The 14,821-nt window shown below is 48.6% G+C and overlaps 1 protein-coding gene across 1 annotated transcript in view; it reads right to left on the reverse strand.

The window, feature by feature from the left end:
* Positions 1-14,821, reverse strand: part of LOC105570385 (RNA polymerase II elongation factor Ell) — a 92,473-nt gene that overhangs the window by 60,205 nt on the left and 17,447 nt on the right. Inside the window, exon 2 of the mRNA XM_012027531.1 lies at positions 406-453. Coding sequence (XP_011882921.1) covers positions 406-453 — 48 coding nt within the window. The remainder of the gene's footprint in view (positions 1-405; positions 454-14,821) is intronic.

The raw sequence follows: 14,821 nt of genomic DNA on the forward strand, positions 1-14,821 counted from the left end.
CCAAGTTCTAGCTTTGCGGACACAGGCCTTTAACGTCTGCGATCGTAAGTCGGGGGAAAAAAAATCGCTGATTATTCGTATCATCGTGCGCTAACGTCACAGGCGCTAAACGGCGATTCAAGGAGACACGGTGGCTTACGCGTGCAGTTTCGGCAAACCCCGGGCCGAGTGAGAAAACAGGCGGACGCCGTTTTTCCACAGGCGAGAACACAGAACTTCTTTCTCATCGTTTCAATGGAAAGTTTAAAATCTCGATATCTGTTTGCGAATGTCCTGTTATCTCTAATCTCCTCTTATCTCTCCGCATGATCGACCGACAACGCGTCGGATTCAATGCCGCAGTTCTCGCGCGAGTTTAACGCACGGCCGTCGCGACCGGGAAAGAAAAGTTTGGCTCTCACTCACCCCTTCATTTCCTAGGAACTGTATTTTAGGTTTCTCGCTGCTCTTATTCTGAAACAGACAAAAAAATCAAGGTTAATTATTTTCCTCATAAATATGGATTCAAATTCGAAGCCAGCGGTTAGAAAGTTAATGTATTAGCGAGCGGAAGAGTTCCGCGTGTCAGACCTTTTTCTCTCCGGCGCCCTCCCCCTCTCCTCCCCCCCCCCCTCGCGTCGTTCGCCGCGCGGCGAAATACTTTTGCGGAGTATGCGGAAAACTGTATAACTATTACAGTGTAAAAGAATAACGCGTTGGCAACGCGAATAATTCACCGGTCGATAAGATACGCGGGCGAAGGCCAAGAAGCGTCGCGTGGAATTCCGGTCGCGGAGACTTATCGCGCCGAGTATTAACAACAGAACGATACACGAGCGTAGGATCGATTGGCGCAATTACCCGGCTATCGCTACCTATCGCCCCCGTCCGACTTCGTTAGTGTGTACGAGCGACGAGCGGCCGGTAATTCGCCGAGCGTGCGCGATCGGCGCCCGCACAAAGGGGCCGGGGCGTAAAACGCGCTGTTTTGCGACCGCGTGAAATCGCGGCGCAACGATCTCGTAACCGCGCGGCGAGTTGCATTATATCGCGCGGGACGGGCGGGCGGCGATTTTGCGTGTAACTTTTACGTACGCGCCTCTCTTGTCTCCCGGCGATAGCGCGGAAAGGGAAAGTAACCACCGCCGCGGCAAGAGAGCCCGCGGCTCGCGCGTCTAAACGCGAGACGGCGCCGCGGTTCTCCTCGCGCGCTCGGACCATTGTCGCCGGCCAGAAACACGGAAAGAAATCGGCAAGAATGACAACTTTCTCGCATTCATTACGGATCGATTTTAGATAATTTCGTGTCAATCCCTCTTTCGCAAGAGTGCCGATACGTCCTAACGATCGCCTAACGACCGTCCGTTCACATTATGCCGATCGAGCGAGAGGAGGCATTTCGCCTTTTACATATCCCTCGTAACGTCCCGTCGATCCTCGATTTCTCATTAGACTCGCATTAGACTCGCGTCTATGATTTGCCAACGCTATCGTCCGCGCGGCGCGATGATGCGCTTACGATATTTATATACAGCCGTAGACAAAATTGTCGGGCAACCTCCTCCTGATCTACCACTTGGACCATTTCTACTTTTTAAAGGTCGTTTACCAGATCGGTCGTCGCTTCCGTCGCTTAAGACGGTAAAACGACCTTCGAACAGCGAAAATCTTTCTGATATTAAATTCAATTCAGTGCAGTATACGCTGCAAATCTAAATGTGTACAAAAGTAACGTATTTACCCTGGTAGAAATGTGTGCGGTTTCTCTAGACACCCTTCCAGTTACTGTCTAGTATCACTGTATTTTCATTAGTTCTAACAATACTGCATAGAAAATGCACAAGAACTTGACAGAGTTTTATTTGTCGATACTGAAGCGGTTTTCCTGCACTGAGAAAAAAGCGTTCAGTTCAGTTTCACTGAAATAAACATTTATATGCCACCAATAAATTTTCAAAGACTTTTTTCTCAGTGTGGTAAAAATATATGCAGTTTGCGTAGACAATAACTGGGCATTTGCTATTAACGGATTATTATTTATTAAAATACTTATAGTTCTGCTCTCTTGTTCAGTAATTGGGTTCAGATTTTGCGCATCTTTTATATGCAGTAGCTGTAAGAAAAACTTTACATCTTGATTGGGATTCCAAGTAGTTTACTTCTCAGTCACTAGACGAAAGTTAATACAACTATCTACACTGAGAAAAGTCTTTGAAAATTTATTTGTGGCATATGTTATTGTCAAAGACTTTCTCGCAGTGTAGTAAAAATATATGCAGTTTGCGTAGACAATGACTAGGCATTTGCTCTACACTGAGAAAAATGTGGCATATGTTTATTTCAGTGAAATGAACATTGTATGCCTCAAATAAATTTTTGAAGATTTTTTTCTCAGTAGTGACTGCTCGAAGAATGCATGACACTTCTACCAGGGTAGATTTGTAGTGTAATTAAATACGAGGGTGTCCGAGACTTTTGTCCAAGGCTGTATGCGCGAGGTTCACGCAGTTTCGACTCGTCGTCAGTTCGAGGCATGCCAGAGCGGACGGTACCTGCACGCGCGAGCGCGGCGGGCACGCGAGAAAATTAATCGCGTCGCGGAAGATCGCGTTTACTCGGGCGCGCTGGGTCGACCAGGATTGACCTCTGAGCAACGGCGCGCTATGAGAGTGCCGGGCTCGCGGGTGAAAAATGATTTCCCTCTTTCCCGCGGCGATCGCGCCGAGGAATATCGCCCTGCGATCTCACGTACTTTCCTTTCCAATCCTTCAGCGCGCGTAAAAAAAAAAGTCCACTAACGACAGCGTGCAAAACCGAACTCTTCCCCGATTTTCAATCCGCGTTTTCCCTCCGGCGAGAAATGCCGGACGCCGCACTGTTCCGCCCAACGGGAAATTTTGCGACCAATTTCGCTCAAGGTGAGCGACCGAAAGTGAAATCTTTCGCGAAACGGCGAAGGTTCGTACATTGAAATTCGTACAAAGTGCGAAAAAGATCGCGTGACTAAAATGTACTCTGCAATTGATGTACTCGATTCTTCCCCCCCCCCTCCCCCCGTCCTCTCTCTTTCTCTCACACACATTCTAGACCTATGTATCGGTCGATGCGCGGAGTGATATGCTTTCACTGATCCGGCGATAATTCCTCATCTTGGAACCGTCGATGTGTCGCGGTTACATTCTGGCGGGGAAAAAAAGCGACGGTGGGGCATTAGATGACAGCCGACAAAGTCCATTACGGTCACGCCGCGGCGTGAATTTTACGACCGACACTCTGTCACGCTTGCATGACAAACAGAGTGTCGTTGCGGATCCCCTATTTGCGCTGCGCGTGTACGTGTGAGGCAGGGGTACCCACGGCGTAATACGGCGGGGCAATTATATTTCCACGGTGTGTTACATAAACGCGACGAAATAATCAAGCGTCGCCCCGCTCGGTCGCTTTCACTCAATAAGGGGATCCATTACAGTTTTTAATTATTCTAATAACCGCGCCTGTCCGTTCTGTTATTCGAAAGTGCACATCGAATCGCCATTGTCATTCCGAGCATTTCCATTCTATGCGTCGACGCATAGAGTGGAATGGTATGGCGAATCTATTAAAAAGCAACCGGGCAGGCGGTTTTCTCCTAAACGAGTCTTGGAGCGAATACTTCTAGGCAGGGGTTAGGCGGCAGTGAACGACTCGGCGGGGAGCCCTTCAAGGACGCACTGGAATTAACAAGAGATCGCCGACGTATGTGCATTGTCGCATAATATTAATAAGACAGAGTGTTTCCCTCTGACAATTTTTCTCCCCCGCTTCGAAATGAGATTTCATCGTCACTGCCACTGCCGATGCGGGTAGTTGGCTTTATTGGTCGGAAATGCGAGCGAGCGAAGAGGCGAAAAGGCAACTGGAGGAGAGGTTTCAATAACCACGATCGAATTCACTTATAAGAAACGCAACGAATGATGAGCGCATCGAAACATTCGACATTTTTACGCGAGGGGGAAACCGCTGACCAAAATCTTGTACATCAATGCCCACTAATGCCCAGTGGGCATTACTTTATCTTATTTTATCTCATTTTAACAAATTAATAAAATTCGTATGGCTCAAATGTGATAAACACAAATTTGAAGGAATAAAGGACTAAGGGCCGTGACAAGGTGTTAGTGTCTAAATATTTGATTCTAAATTTATTGCGAAAAAATATCACCTCAGCCAGGGTTTGAACCTGGACCTTCCTCTCGCTAGGCGGGCGTCATTCAACATTAGACTGTTTATTGCAATGAATACTTCCACATGCCTCGGTGGTCGAATTGGTTGAGACGCCCACCTAGCGAGAGGGAGATCCAGGTTCAAACCCAGGCTGAGGTGATATTTTCTCGCAATAATTTTAAAATAAAATATTTAGACACTAACACCCTGTCACGGCTCTTAGTCCTTTATTCCTTCAAGTTTGTGTTTATCTTATTTTATTTTTATAATGCCCCAGCGAGGCCTAATGCCCAAAAAATGCCTAGTAATGCCGCAAATCTGTACACCACAATGCCCTCAGCGGTTTCCCCCCTCGTTTTTACGCCATCGGAAAAATAAGAAAATGCATAAAAGTGTCATATAATTTGCACCCCCGTATCATTGCAATGTATTCAAGCTATACGTATAATGAATATAAAATGAAGTCCGTCTGGCTTTTTTTTTAGTCGATCAAAGGACGTGCGGCTGATTCTTTTCAACGTTCCGCCTCGACGACAACGAGACGTCTCGCGCGCCACGCAAACGACCTCGGGAAGGTTCTTGCCAGCCATTCCTCCCGAACAAGAGAGTCTCCTCGTCGGCAGGTCAATAACTCCACGTCCTGAGTACAACCCCTGACTCCCCCTCGTCTCTCACGCATCGCGTTTTCACCCCCGACGGCGGTGGTGGTGGTGGCGGCGGTGGCGGCGGCAGCGACCCTTTATCCCGCTCTCTACCAGAATTGGATTTCTGAGCCCATCGCGTTAACAATAGCCCGCCATACATCTTAGTCCTCGGTCTGCGAGTTATCCGCGATTAATTATTTGCCTCGCGTTCATCTCTTCTCGCGCGACGATCGATTCGCTAATTGCCTGCGGCGAACGTAGCCGAATTTCGATTACCGATTAATCATAGCTAACGGCGGTTGTTTGCGAGAAACTTCCTCCTTATCATAATCGCGCAGCACGCGCGTTTCTCCCCGGCCCGCCATGCCGCCGTTATCAATCGTTTATCGCCATAACGCTACAATCGATTTCGACGGGGACGTTGATTACTCTCTAACAACAAGTTAATCGCGAGCCATCACCGACATGACGCTAACAACTTGATTATGAGAGACGGGGCGATACTCCGACACGCGCGTGGTTCGTCGAAACGGGGAAAAATAGACGCGGCTGGTCGCGGCTATGTTTAGAAACATTTTGCCCCGCACGCGATCGGGAACGGACGAAAAAAGCAAAAAGTCCGCGTTGCGCACTGATATCTCATGCGTGCGCGCGGTTGCGCAAGCGCACGCGTTTTACATCGACACGATTCCGCGTAAGATATGTCTAGTCTATGGTATTTCGGGGACACTTGACAATGCGCCTTTGTCGAATTGAGAATAGCGAGAAGAAACACGCTTTTCTAAATCAACGAATTTCCCTCCTATAAATATTGTAATTTCATGGCAACTGTACTAATACACGGAAAGAAACGTGTAGCTGCCGTAGCTAAAAACTGCACGTGGCAGCTAAATCTCAGTTGTAAAATATGGACAGCTGACATTTAGTCGTAATAGATAAATACATTGTAGAAAAAGTATGTAAAATTACATACATAATAAGTGTAGCGATTACACTATTAATAACGGAAACATATAAATGTATGTACTTTTACAAAAAATTGTAAAATTTACACAATCAAAAGCAAGCAGTTTATCTGTGATATAAGGTAACAATTTTACAAGGAGTAAATTTACTGACGTACATAAATGTACACCTTTAACAGATGATCCCAACGTTACCCACTATAATAATTGCAATTTTACATGTAATTTTTTTACAGTGTATTTTGCTACTGTGCCTATTATATTAGGTGCGACGGCAAACCGTTTGCTGTGCTTTAGAAATTTACAGTTACGGCGACAAAATATTTTTAGCGCACCGTAATTAGCTACGGTAGCGAAAAGTTTTCTTCGGTGTAAATGCGCGTACTAAAATCCCAGAAGTATAGCGCGTTGGCGAAAAAGGCGAGAAGTATCAGGTATTTTGCAATATGAACAAATATAAACGCAAATTTATTCGTGGTAAATAAAAACGGCCGAATTACGGCACTCCCTAATTATTGCTGCTCGTATTCATTTCACTGTACACTTTACTTTGCTCGCCCTCGATAAAATTATCGCGAGGGCTAAACCGCCGAGGGCATTGTGGTGTATACAGATTACTGGGGAATTATAAAGATAAAATAAGATAAAACAAGATAAATAAGATAAAATAAGGTAATGCGACAAAGTAATGCCCCACTGAGCAATAGTTGGGCATTGGTGTACAAGATTTTGATCAGCGGCTTCCCCCTCGAATTATCGTTTCGTGACACTCGCTGCGGAACGTACGCCTCGACTTCCAGCATTCGGTGTCTTTATTCATGCTTCCCCTCGGTCGTTTTTACTTGGGCAAATAAAGGCGAAAGCGTGTGCTCCACTTTGATTTCTGATCCAATTTTTGGCGGCGGATACCGCGAGTGCGGGCGCATTGGGGCACGCTTGTTTTGCAATCATTTTGCAATCGCGATGGAAAATAGGAACGCATTTTCGGTTCGTTAACCCTGAATGCACGTAACAAACCAGCTGCTGCTGCTGCTGCTGCTGCTAGCAATCGACACGCGCCACGGTGGTTGTAATTCGCGCCGCTGGTATAATAACATACGGCAGTGGTCATCGCGGCAAAAAAGGCTATCTAATTAAGTAATTAAATGCACAACTATGTGCGCCGCGACGCACCATGAGATTTACACGTAACCCGTTAATTCGTGGCCCCGCGAACTTTGATTAGCCCGTCGAACTATTTATCGTCATATCAATAAATAATGACACACTTGGGACATGTCGGAATATAAACGACCGCTGAATACTGCAATTATATTACGGCTGATTTCGTCAAAGACCGGATTAGATCGGACCGGTTACTCGAAACGAAAGAAAAAAGAATGAGTATCGTTTCGCGAGACCGTTGTGCACGAGGGGGGGGGGGGGGAAACCGCCGACCAAAATCTGGTACACCAATGCCCACTAATGCCCAGTGGGCATTACTTTATCTTATTATCTTATTTATCTTGTTATCTATTTTATTATCTATCTTATTGTCTTATTTATCTATTTTATCTTTATAATGCCCCAGCAAGGCCTAATGCCCAAAAGAATGCCCAGTAATGCCCAGTAATGCCGCAAATCTGTACACCACACTCAGCGGTTTCCCCCTCGGTTGTGCACTTCGGCGCTCGATACACGCGTGCTTTCAGCCCCGCTGCGATCGGAGGTTTTGGGGAAGGCTATAGTTGATGCTTATGCAGGTAAGTAGAACCAAGAGAAGTAGTACACGATCAGCGGAATGGCAGTCCGCCGCCGTCCATAACCAGACGTTCGCTTTCCGCGTTTAATAAGAACGGGGCCCCGTGGGGGCGCGTCCGGCTCGGTGTGCTCGCCGGCGCGGAAAAGGAAGGCGGTCCCCCCAAAAATCGCTGGGCCGGTCGGCGGCTCTCAATTAATCGCTCGGCGCGGGGCGTAATCGGCGTGCGACGGAGGCACGGTTGCCGGTTCGCAACAGGTAGGCATTGCGAGGCAGGCACAGCGCAGCGCGCGCTTATTCGCTTCGCCACGACGAGAAATTCGCCAACACCGCCAACTGGTTCACTTTCTCTCGGCCGGCGAACTCCAGGCTGTTCATTCTGCCTGCCCGCGTGTACGTACATGCACGGCGTGGTGCACGCGACCGACACGCACGTCATATGCGCGCGCGCGCGCGCGCAACGATCGACTTTGAAACCGCGTCCACTTCGTGGACATTGGCGAACCGATCGTAGATCCGGGTGTCTCAGCTCGGTACTAGACCTTAACCCCGGCGCCAACGAGACCCCCACGAGGTGCCCCGTTGTCCCTATGTTTTATCTTGAAACTTTTCGAGTGGTATCCACTGTTACGAATACTGAATCAGGATCCAGAAAAATAGCTCCGCTTCGTAAAGGCCTGTGTCCGCGATGCTAGAACTTGGTCCAAGTTCTAGTTTCGAGGAATGTGCCGCCGATCGACTTGTAGCTTTTACGGAGTAGCTGCAGGTCGATCGGCTACACATCTCTCGGAATTAGAACTTGGACCAAGTCCTAGCATCCTGGACGCAGACCTTAAGAAATGTTTTCCAATGGTAAAGGTATTCTTTAAAGCGCACGCCGCACGAGTATTGCATAAACGAATTGCTGGACTTGCGAAGAACAGTCTGACCCACGCGTGTTGCGCCATCGCGTAATCGTTGCGCCTTCGTTCGGCGGGGGGACTCCTTTTCGATCGTCGCGATTATCATTAATCTGCGAACGAGCTCTCGTTAACAAGCATTACACGGGATCTCGCGCGGCGAGCGACGGCGGTGGCGAACCGGGTTTTAAAGATCCGGGCGCGAGACAACGATCGCCGTAATCAGAGCGATTAGGTGTGGCCGCGATAAGCGCGTGCAGTACCGCTCCGTTCGTTCGTTCGTTCGTTCGTCGCCCGTTTCAACGTGCACCGTACATTGTTTCTAGGCCTGCCGACGGCCTGTCGTCACTTTCGAACGGTATGCCTTTCGAAATGCATTCGTACAAGCTGCTACTTTCTCGTAGCTTCTATTCCCGATCTGTCTGCATCATCGATATCTGCCGTTATTTATTTTCCCTCGCGTCTGTCAGACCGCAGAAAAAAGAAATTGCACGCATTTTACGGTGGCGTCAGGCACCACTCGTCCAACATTACACGAAGCAGGGGTAAACTTTCACGTTAATCACTGTTTTTTCCCCTTTTTTCGGAAACTCAGCAACGCGAGATGCAATGAGATGCAATTAGGATCAAAAGAGCTAACGAGGGACTCCCAACAGGTCTCTGAAAATTAATTATTGTAGTCGAGGATTAGGAAAATTATGCCCCCCCCTCCCCCCCGTAAAGTCATGTAACACGACGACATTGCGCGAGCGAAGATACCGGAAGCCTCGAGCACACAGTGCTCAGTTACGCAAACGACACGAGGCAAAGTGGTAAGCACGTGAAGGCTATCGGTCATAATTATGGGGTGTTAGAGGAACGGTCTTGCGTCAGTACCATCCTCGATAAATCATGCGTTACGCCGTGAATTAATATCTCCACGACGGCGTCGTAGTCGAAACGTCATCGTCGTCGGCGCCCGGCCGCGTACAATGAGGCGGCCCATAGGCCGAGAACGGGACGACTGCGTATGCCTGTAAATGTCAAACGGGTTTTGCGCACCACCTTTAGGAAAAGAAGAAATTGAACTCTTTGCTTGGCCAATCGCTACCAATGCGCCGGGATCGAGCGAAACGCGAGATCCATTTTGACTCGCCTCGCGCGCAAAAGTCGCAGCATCTCGCGGGGAAACGGCCGGAGGTTCGTGCACCATCGCGTCGCGGAAAAACCGCGGCCGGAATTCAAAGCGTATTATTAACGCCTTATTTAGTAAAAGGAACTTGGCGAAGGATCGTTTTCCTCTCGCCAACTGTTTATCTTTATTTTTACTCGCGCGTACACCCCATTTTTATTTCTCATCGTCGTTCGGCTACAATAAGGTCTCCCCCGGTGCAGAGCCAGCGTAGAGCAAGATTCGCCGGGGACGTGGAAGACGAGGGTGAGGGAGGGAAACGGCGGGCAAGCATCGATCCTGAAAACCGGCGACGACGCAACTCCGCGACAGGAATTAACGAAGCGTGTTTCTTTCTTTGGGGCTTCCTCGGTGTCAAAGCAAAATATATTTATGAATTTTTCTTTCGATCTATACGAAACAAATCGAACCTTCCACCCCGGTGAGCCAATATAAAATTCCTTCATTTTAATTCATTCCTATTTCACAGAGCTTGAAATACGTGTAGATGTACGCGTTGTCACGAGTTATCTATATCTCTATTAAATTCCATTTTTTAAAACCCAAGAACCCTATTAACTCGAAATTCCGTGAACGGGTTTGACAGAGGGAACAGAGGCAGTAATTTAAAAATTCTCTATACGCACTTGCGCTTGCATCGGGTGCTTTTTGCCGCTTTAAATCATCGCGAAACGCGCGGGCAAAGTTGGAGATAAAATGGATTTATCGCCCGTACGCGGCGCGATACGATAAATAAATCGTGTAATTCGCGCGTGCTTTACGACGATCGTTTCCCCGCGAATATCTCCGTGGGGCACACAATGCGACGTAATTCGCTATAGTTGATAACGGCGGTCGTCCCGTCGCGCAGTCGGCGAGCGGGCGGATTTAAATTACCAGTCGCGCGGCCACCGACAATCGAATTATCAACAAGACCAAACTCAGTTAGCCCGAGATACAATGGACCGCCGGCCGCCGCGCTCGGGACGACGCCCCATTTTACTCGTTTTTTTTTCTCCCCCTCGCAGCCGACGAAAAAGCGTCTCGCGGAGCGGAGAATGGAGCGCAGGACACAAAGGCGCGTGGGTGGGAGGGACGCGTGCGGGTCCCCGGGGGGAAAAACGAGAGAGGCAATACGAAAGGACCGGACGAGCGGCGACCATTATTCGTGCGTTACCTCCTTAAAGGCAAATGGACAACGGGGGGGGAAAAAGAGGGGGAGGGGGAGCCAAGGGACGGGGAAAACCGGGTGCGTTGCAACGCGACGGGGACAGGCGACCGACGTCCCTCGTTTTTCCGTGTCGAGGATTCCGAATCGCTTCGACGGGGGTTTGTTCTCGTATAGACTCCGTTAAATCGTAAGCCAGAGGGGCCCGTCGCGAGCACCACGACACTGTCAGCCCCGCCGTGTCACGTCGACGTCTACCTGCGCATCTGTACACTCGCGTTTGTGTACCGCGCCGAGTACCACCTGCCCATACAAGGGTCGTATATTATGCCGCATTGAACCCGACGATTCGCATGGGGTGTACCGCCGCACTCGGGGGCCTCTCTACAAACGTCACGCGCAGAGGGTTCCTCAACCTCCACCTTGGTGCGACGAGACGCCGTTCTCGCGACTTGAGGGGCGACGGCGTATGTTATTTAATAAAGTATAGAAATAGAAAATGTCACTCGGCTAAGGCGACCGCTGGTGGCGATCGCGTCCTCCGGCAGGGGAACAAAACAAAGTATTAGTCGCGCGACGGGCAGACGGACGCGGGCGCTGTCGGCCGAAAGTATTTTAATTTAGAAGTTTCTGGGATTAAATATCCCGCGCCGAGAGCTTATGGCGTACGTAACCGCCGGTACTTTCCCGCTGCCAGGGGAGGGGGGGTGGGTGGGATCGGGAAACGCCGCGCGTCCGCGATAATTGCTCACTCTCGGACGTTTATTTTGAAAGAGAGAACACGCTTAAATAGTGGCCGAGTAATGATGCGTGGAATATAAAACGATAATGTCATTGGGCTCGACGCGTCCTGGATGTGTCGCCGTTTGTGGAACGTGAGCGAGCACACGCCGGACGCCGCCGCGCCAAGTTCGCGGTTTGTTTTTCGTCGTTTATCATATTTTGAGCGCGCAACAGTCACATCCGCGGTCGGACTCGCGACACTCTCGCCGGACAATTCGCGGTGTATCCTCTCGCCGGCCTCCCGAGCTGAACACGGGCGGCCTTAATTAATTCACCGTCAGCCTCGCATCGCGGAACTAGCTTCGTCTCGAGACGAAATAATTTCTTTTATTTCGCATGCGAGCGCGCGGTGTCCCGCGCGCGTGCCCCCGATTTTACTAAACTTTCCAGACGGTCGAGAGCCGGCTCGTCCCGTAGATCCACTTTTTACTCCCTTTTTGCGAACCCGCGCGTTAATTCGATGGCGATTTAAGAGTAGCGAAATTAAGTGCCGATGCGCGTTTAGATGTTTCTCAAAATGTTGCCGATTTATTAAGTTTCGTCAAAATTCTTAACGAGAGTGACGACAGGGAACGGCGTTGTCGATTCGCGGAGACTCGCCGCGCGCGTCGCAGACTCCGGTGCAGTTTCTACAGATCGGCGAGAGACAGTCGAGACGAGTCGCTCTCCTGATAGTAACCGGACATGCTGTCAAGTGACTCGAGGACTTGGAAATGGAATCGCGGCGTGCGCGGTTACGGGGGCCTCCGGAAGCCGCGTCGATATTGACAGAGAGCTCCGCGCCGAGTCGGTCGTTCGGCGGTTCGCCGACGCGGGGAAAGAAACCCTCCTCCTCTCTTCTCTCGCGCGCCGCCGTTATTCACCGCGAGTCATACATGCAAATCGTGTTTACACGCCGTCGGGGGAGAAGGGACGGGGAGCGAAAACGGGAAAATATCGTACACACGGCGCCCGGCGACGGCACGCTATCCCCCTCGCGGCGGGTAACCGTACGCGGCCGCGTGAATGAGAACGGTACGGTCTTCTTAGGCCCGGTTTTTCATCAAACGTCGCTTAAATCTCGGTGTAATTCGCGTTTGTCTCTTTCTGAAGTGACAGTTGGCAAGAGACGAAGAACGACTTAAGCTAAGCTTAAAGTCAAGTTGGTGAAACCGGGCCTTACAGAGCCAAATCACGCCGCGCGGGGTGGAAGCTGGAGGCTGCACGACGCCGGTTGGATCCGAGACCAAGTGGGTAGCGGCGATCACGAGAGCCCGTCTTTGTGGGCTGACGGCGCTAAGAGGCGATGAAGGCTCCGATGTGAACGAGGGTACGCGGGAGTGCTCTCGAGGCGGTGATAGGTATTCGCTTTACGATAAATAGACGCGCGAAATCATATTCCACGTATCTCGCAAATGCAATCCCTCGCGAGAAGGAATCGAAGACGTCAATCTTTGCCAAAATAGGACCGATTTCTCGTCTCCCACTTCTTACATCTCGTGGACAAGGACGCGGGCTCTAGTTACTTTATATTGCGTCTCATGCACGGAAAAACAATGCTGTTGAATTAAACGAAATGAAGTTGCTTGAATTAAATTTGTTAATGTCACGGGCTGCCGCAAACGTAAATAATGCACTCAATTTTATTTGCTATGGATTTCAATTTTAACCATCGAACTGAATCTCCAGATCATTAAGACAACAATCTCATGTTTTTCATTTATTAATACTGAAAGTTGTTTCATTCGATTCTATTTCAATTACACTGATCTTGTTGATACAACATCATTCTTTTTTCCGTGTGGTATTGTTCCATAAGCGATAATTTTGTTGTATACCGACGCTATTTTATTTAACGTTTAATTGTCTTTTTACATTTGTTCCTTTCTATACGCTGATAAAGACTTTGTAACAGTCGAAACGTTCGCCTCTTTTGTATGATTTTTCAAATGCAATTTTTTCATATTACCACCTTGTATAGCACCCTTTTGTCTTATTTGTATTCACATCGAACGAGCATGTCCCTCCTTTATTAAGAAATTAAAGATATTAACAATAAGATTAAAGGGAATTAAAGGTACACGATACTAATGAGAGATGAGAACGAATAATAGATAACTGTACGGTGCTGCAGGTAAGATAATTTTCGTTATAAAGCGTTTGCGTTCTTAATTGGCCCATTTCCGCGATATCCGAGGGGAAATAGATGCGTCTCTGCGTTTCTGCGCGAATTAAGTTCAACAGAATTAAGTTGAGGCTAATTGTGCGACGCTCGGCCGTGTATTGTTCCGATCGGCGACGCGAATTGTATCGAAACCGAGCGCTCGCGCCAGAAACTCGTAGGCGGATAGAAATGTCACCTCGCAACCGGCACCTTATAATTCGTCACGCCACGGCGGCGTTTCACAACCGTGTACGACGACGCGGACGGCGCCCGGGTACGTAACACCAACACGATTTAGACACGCGTCGCGCACCCCGGCCTGGTGTGCGTGCGTGCGTGCATGCATGCGTGCTTGCGTGCACGCACGGGGCGATCGCGATCAGAAGAACAAAGTGAAAGGACCGTAAATCAGACAAAGAACCAACGAGGAACGGCGCCATTTTTCGTCAAAGCGGAGATACGGAGTCCTAAATTTCGCCGAGTTCGTCCTTCGGCTCGGCACCGGTGAAAAAGCTCCCGTTTAACCCTTTGCGCCCCCCAGTGGTTTCGCCGTGAAACCACCGTGAGCTGTCGCTATGTCGTTTGAACTTTTCGTCGCTTTTTCAACTTTGCGATTGTAAAGTACGCAATTGAACATTCGTATTGCTTGTATTATTTTTAAAAACATAAAAACATAGGATACAACACTTAATATTATTATTTAAAAAATTGGTGCACAATTGACAGTTATTTATATCGAGCCGCGAAGAATTAACTTGAGCTTTGCAACAGTGGCCAAGCTTCCAACAGAGATTCGTTGTTTCGTGAAACGGTATCAACCAAAAGTTGACTTGAAATCAAACAAATTTGCTTGACCTTCTTAGACTTTTATTTAATTTCAAAGAAATCATTTCTTCGCCTTGACCAAAATTGTATTTCATCGAGACTGGAATTTCTAAGAGACTTCGTATCTATTTCTTTAAATCTACACGGAAAAAACAATATAGTTGTCACAAACAGAATTCTGGTTGTGTCAACCAGATTAAATAGTAAAATATGGAACAACTAATTATCTGGTTGTTATAACCACAGAGCAATGGTTAAATGACATTGTTGCAGCAGTGACGATACTGGTTGCCTTAACCAGACTGCTTCTTGATACTTCAACTA

Source organism: Vollenhovia emeryi, unplaced genomic scaffold (genome assembly GCF_000949405.1).
Source record: "Vollenhovia emeryi isolate VEMERY1.0 unplaced genomic scaffold, V.emery_V1.0 DF939120.1, whole genome shotgun sequence".
NCBI lineage: Eukaryota > Metazoa > Arthropoda > Insecta > Hymenoptera > Formicidae > Vollenhovia > Vollenhovia emeryi.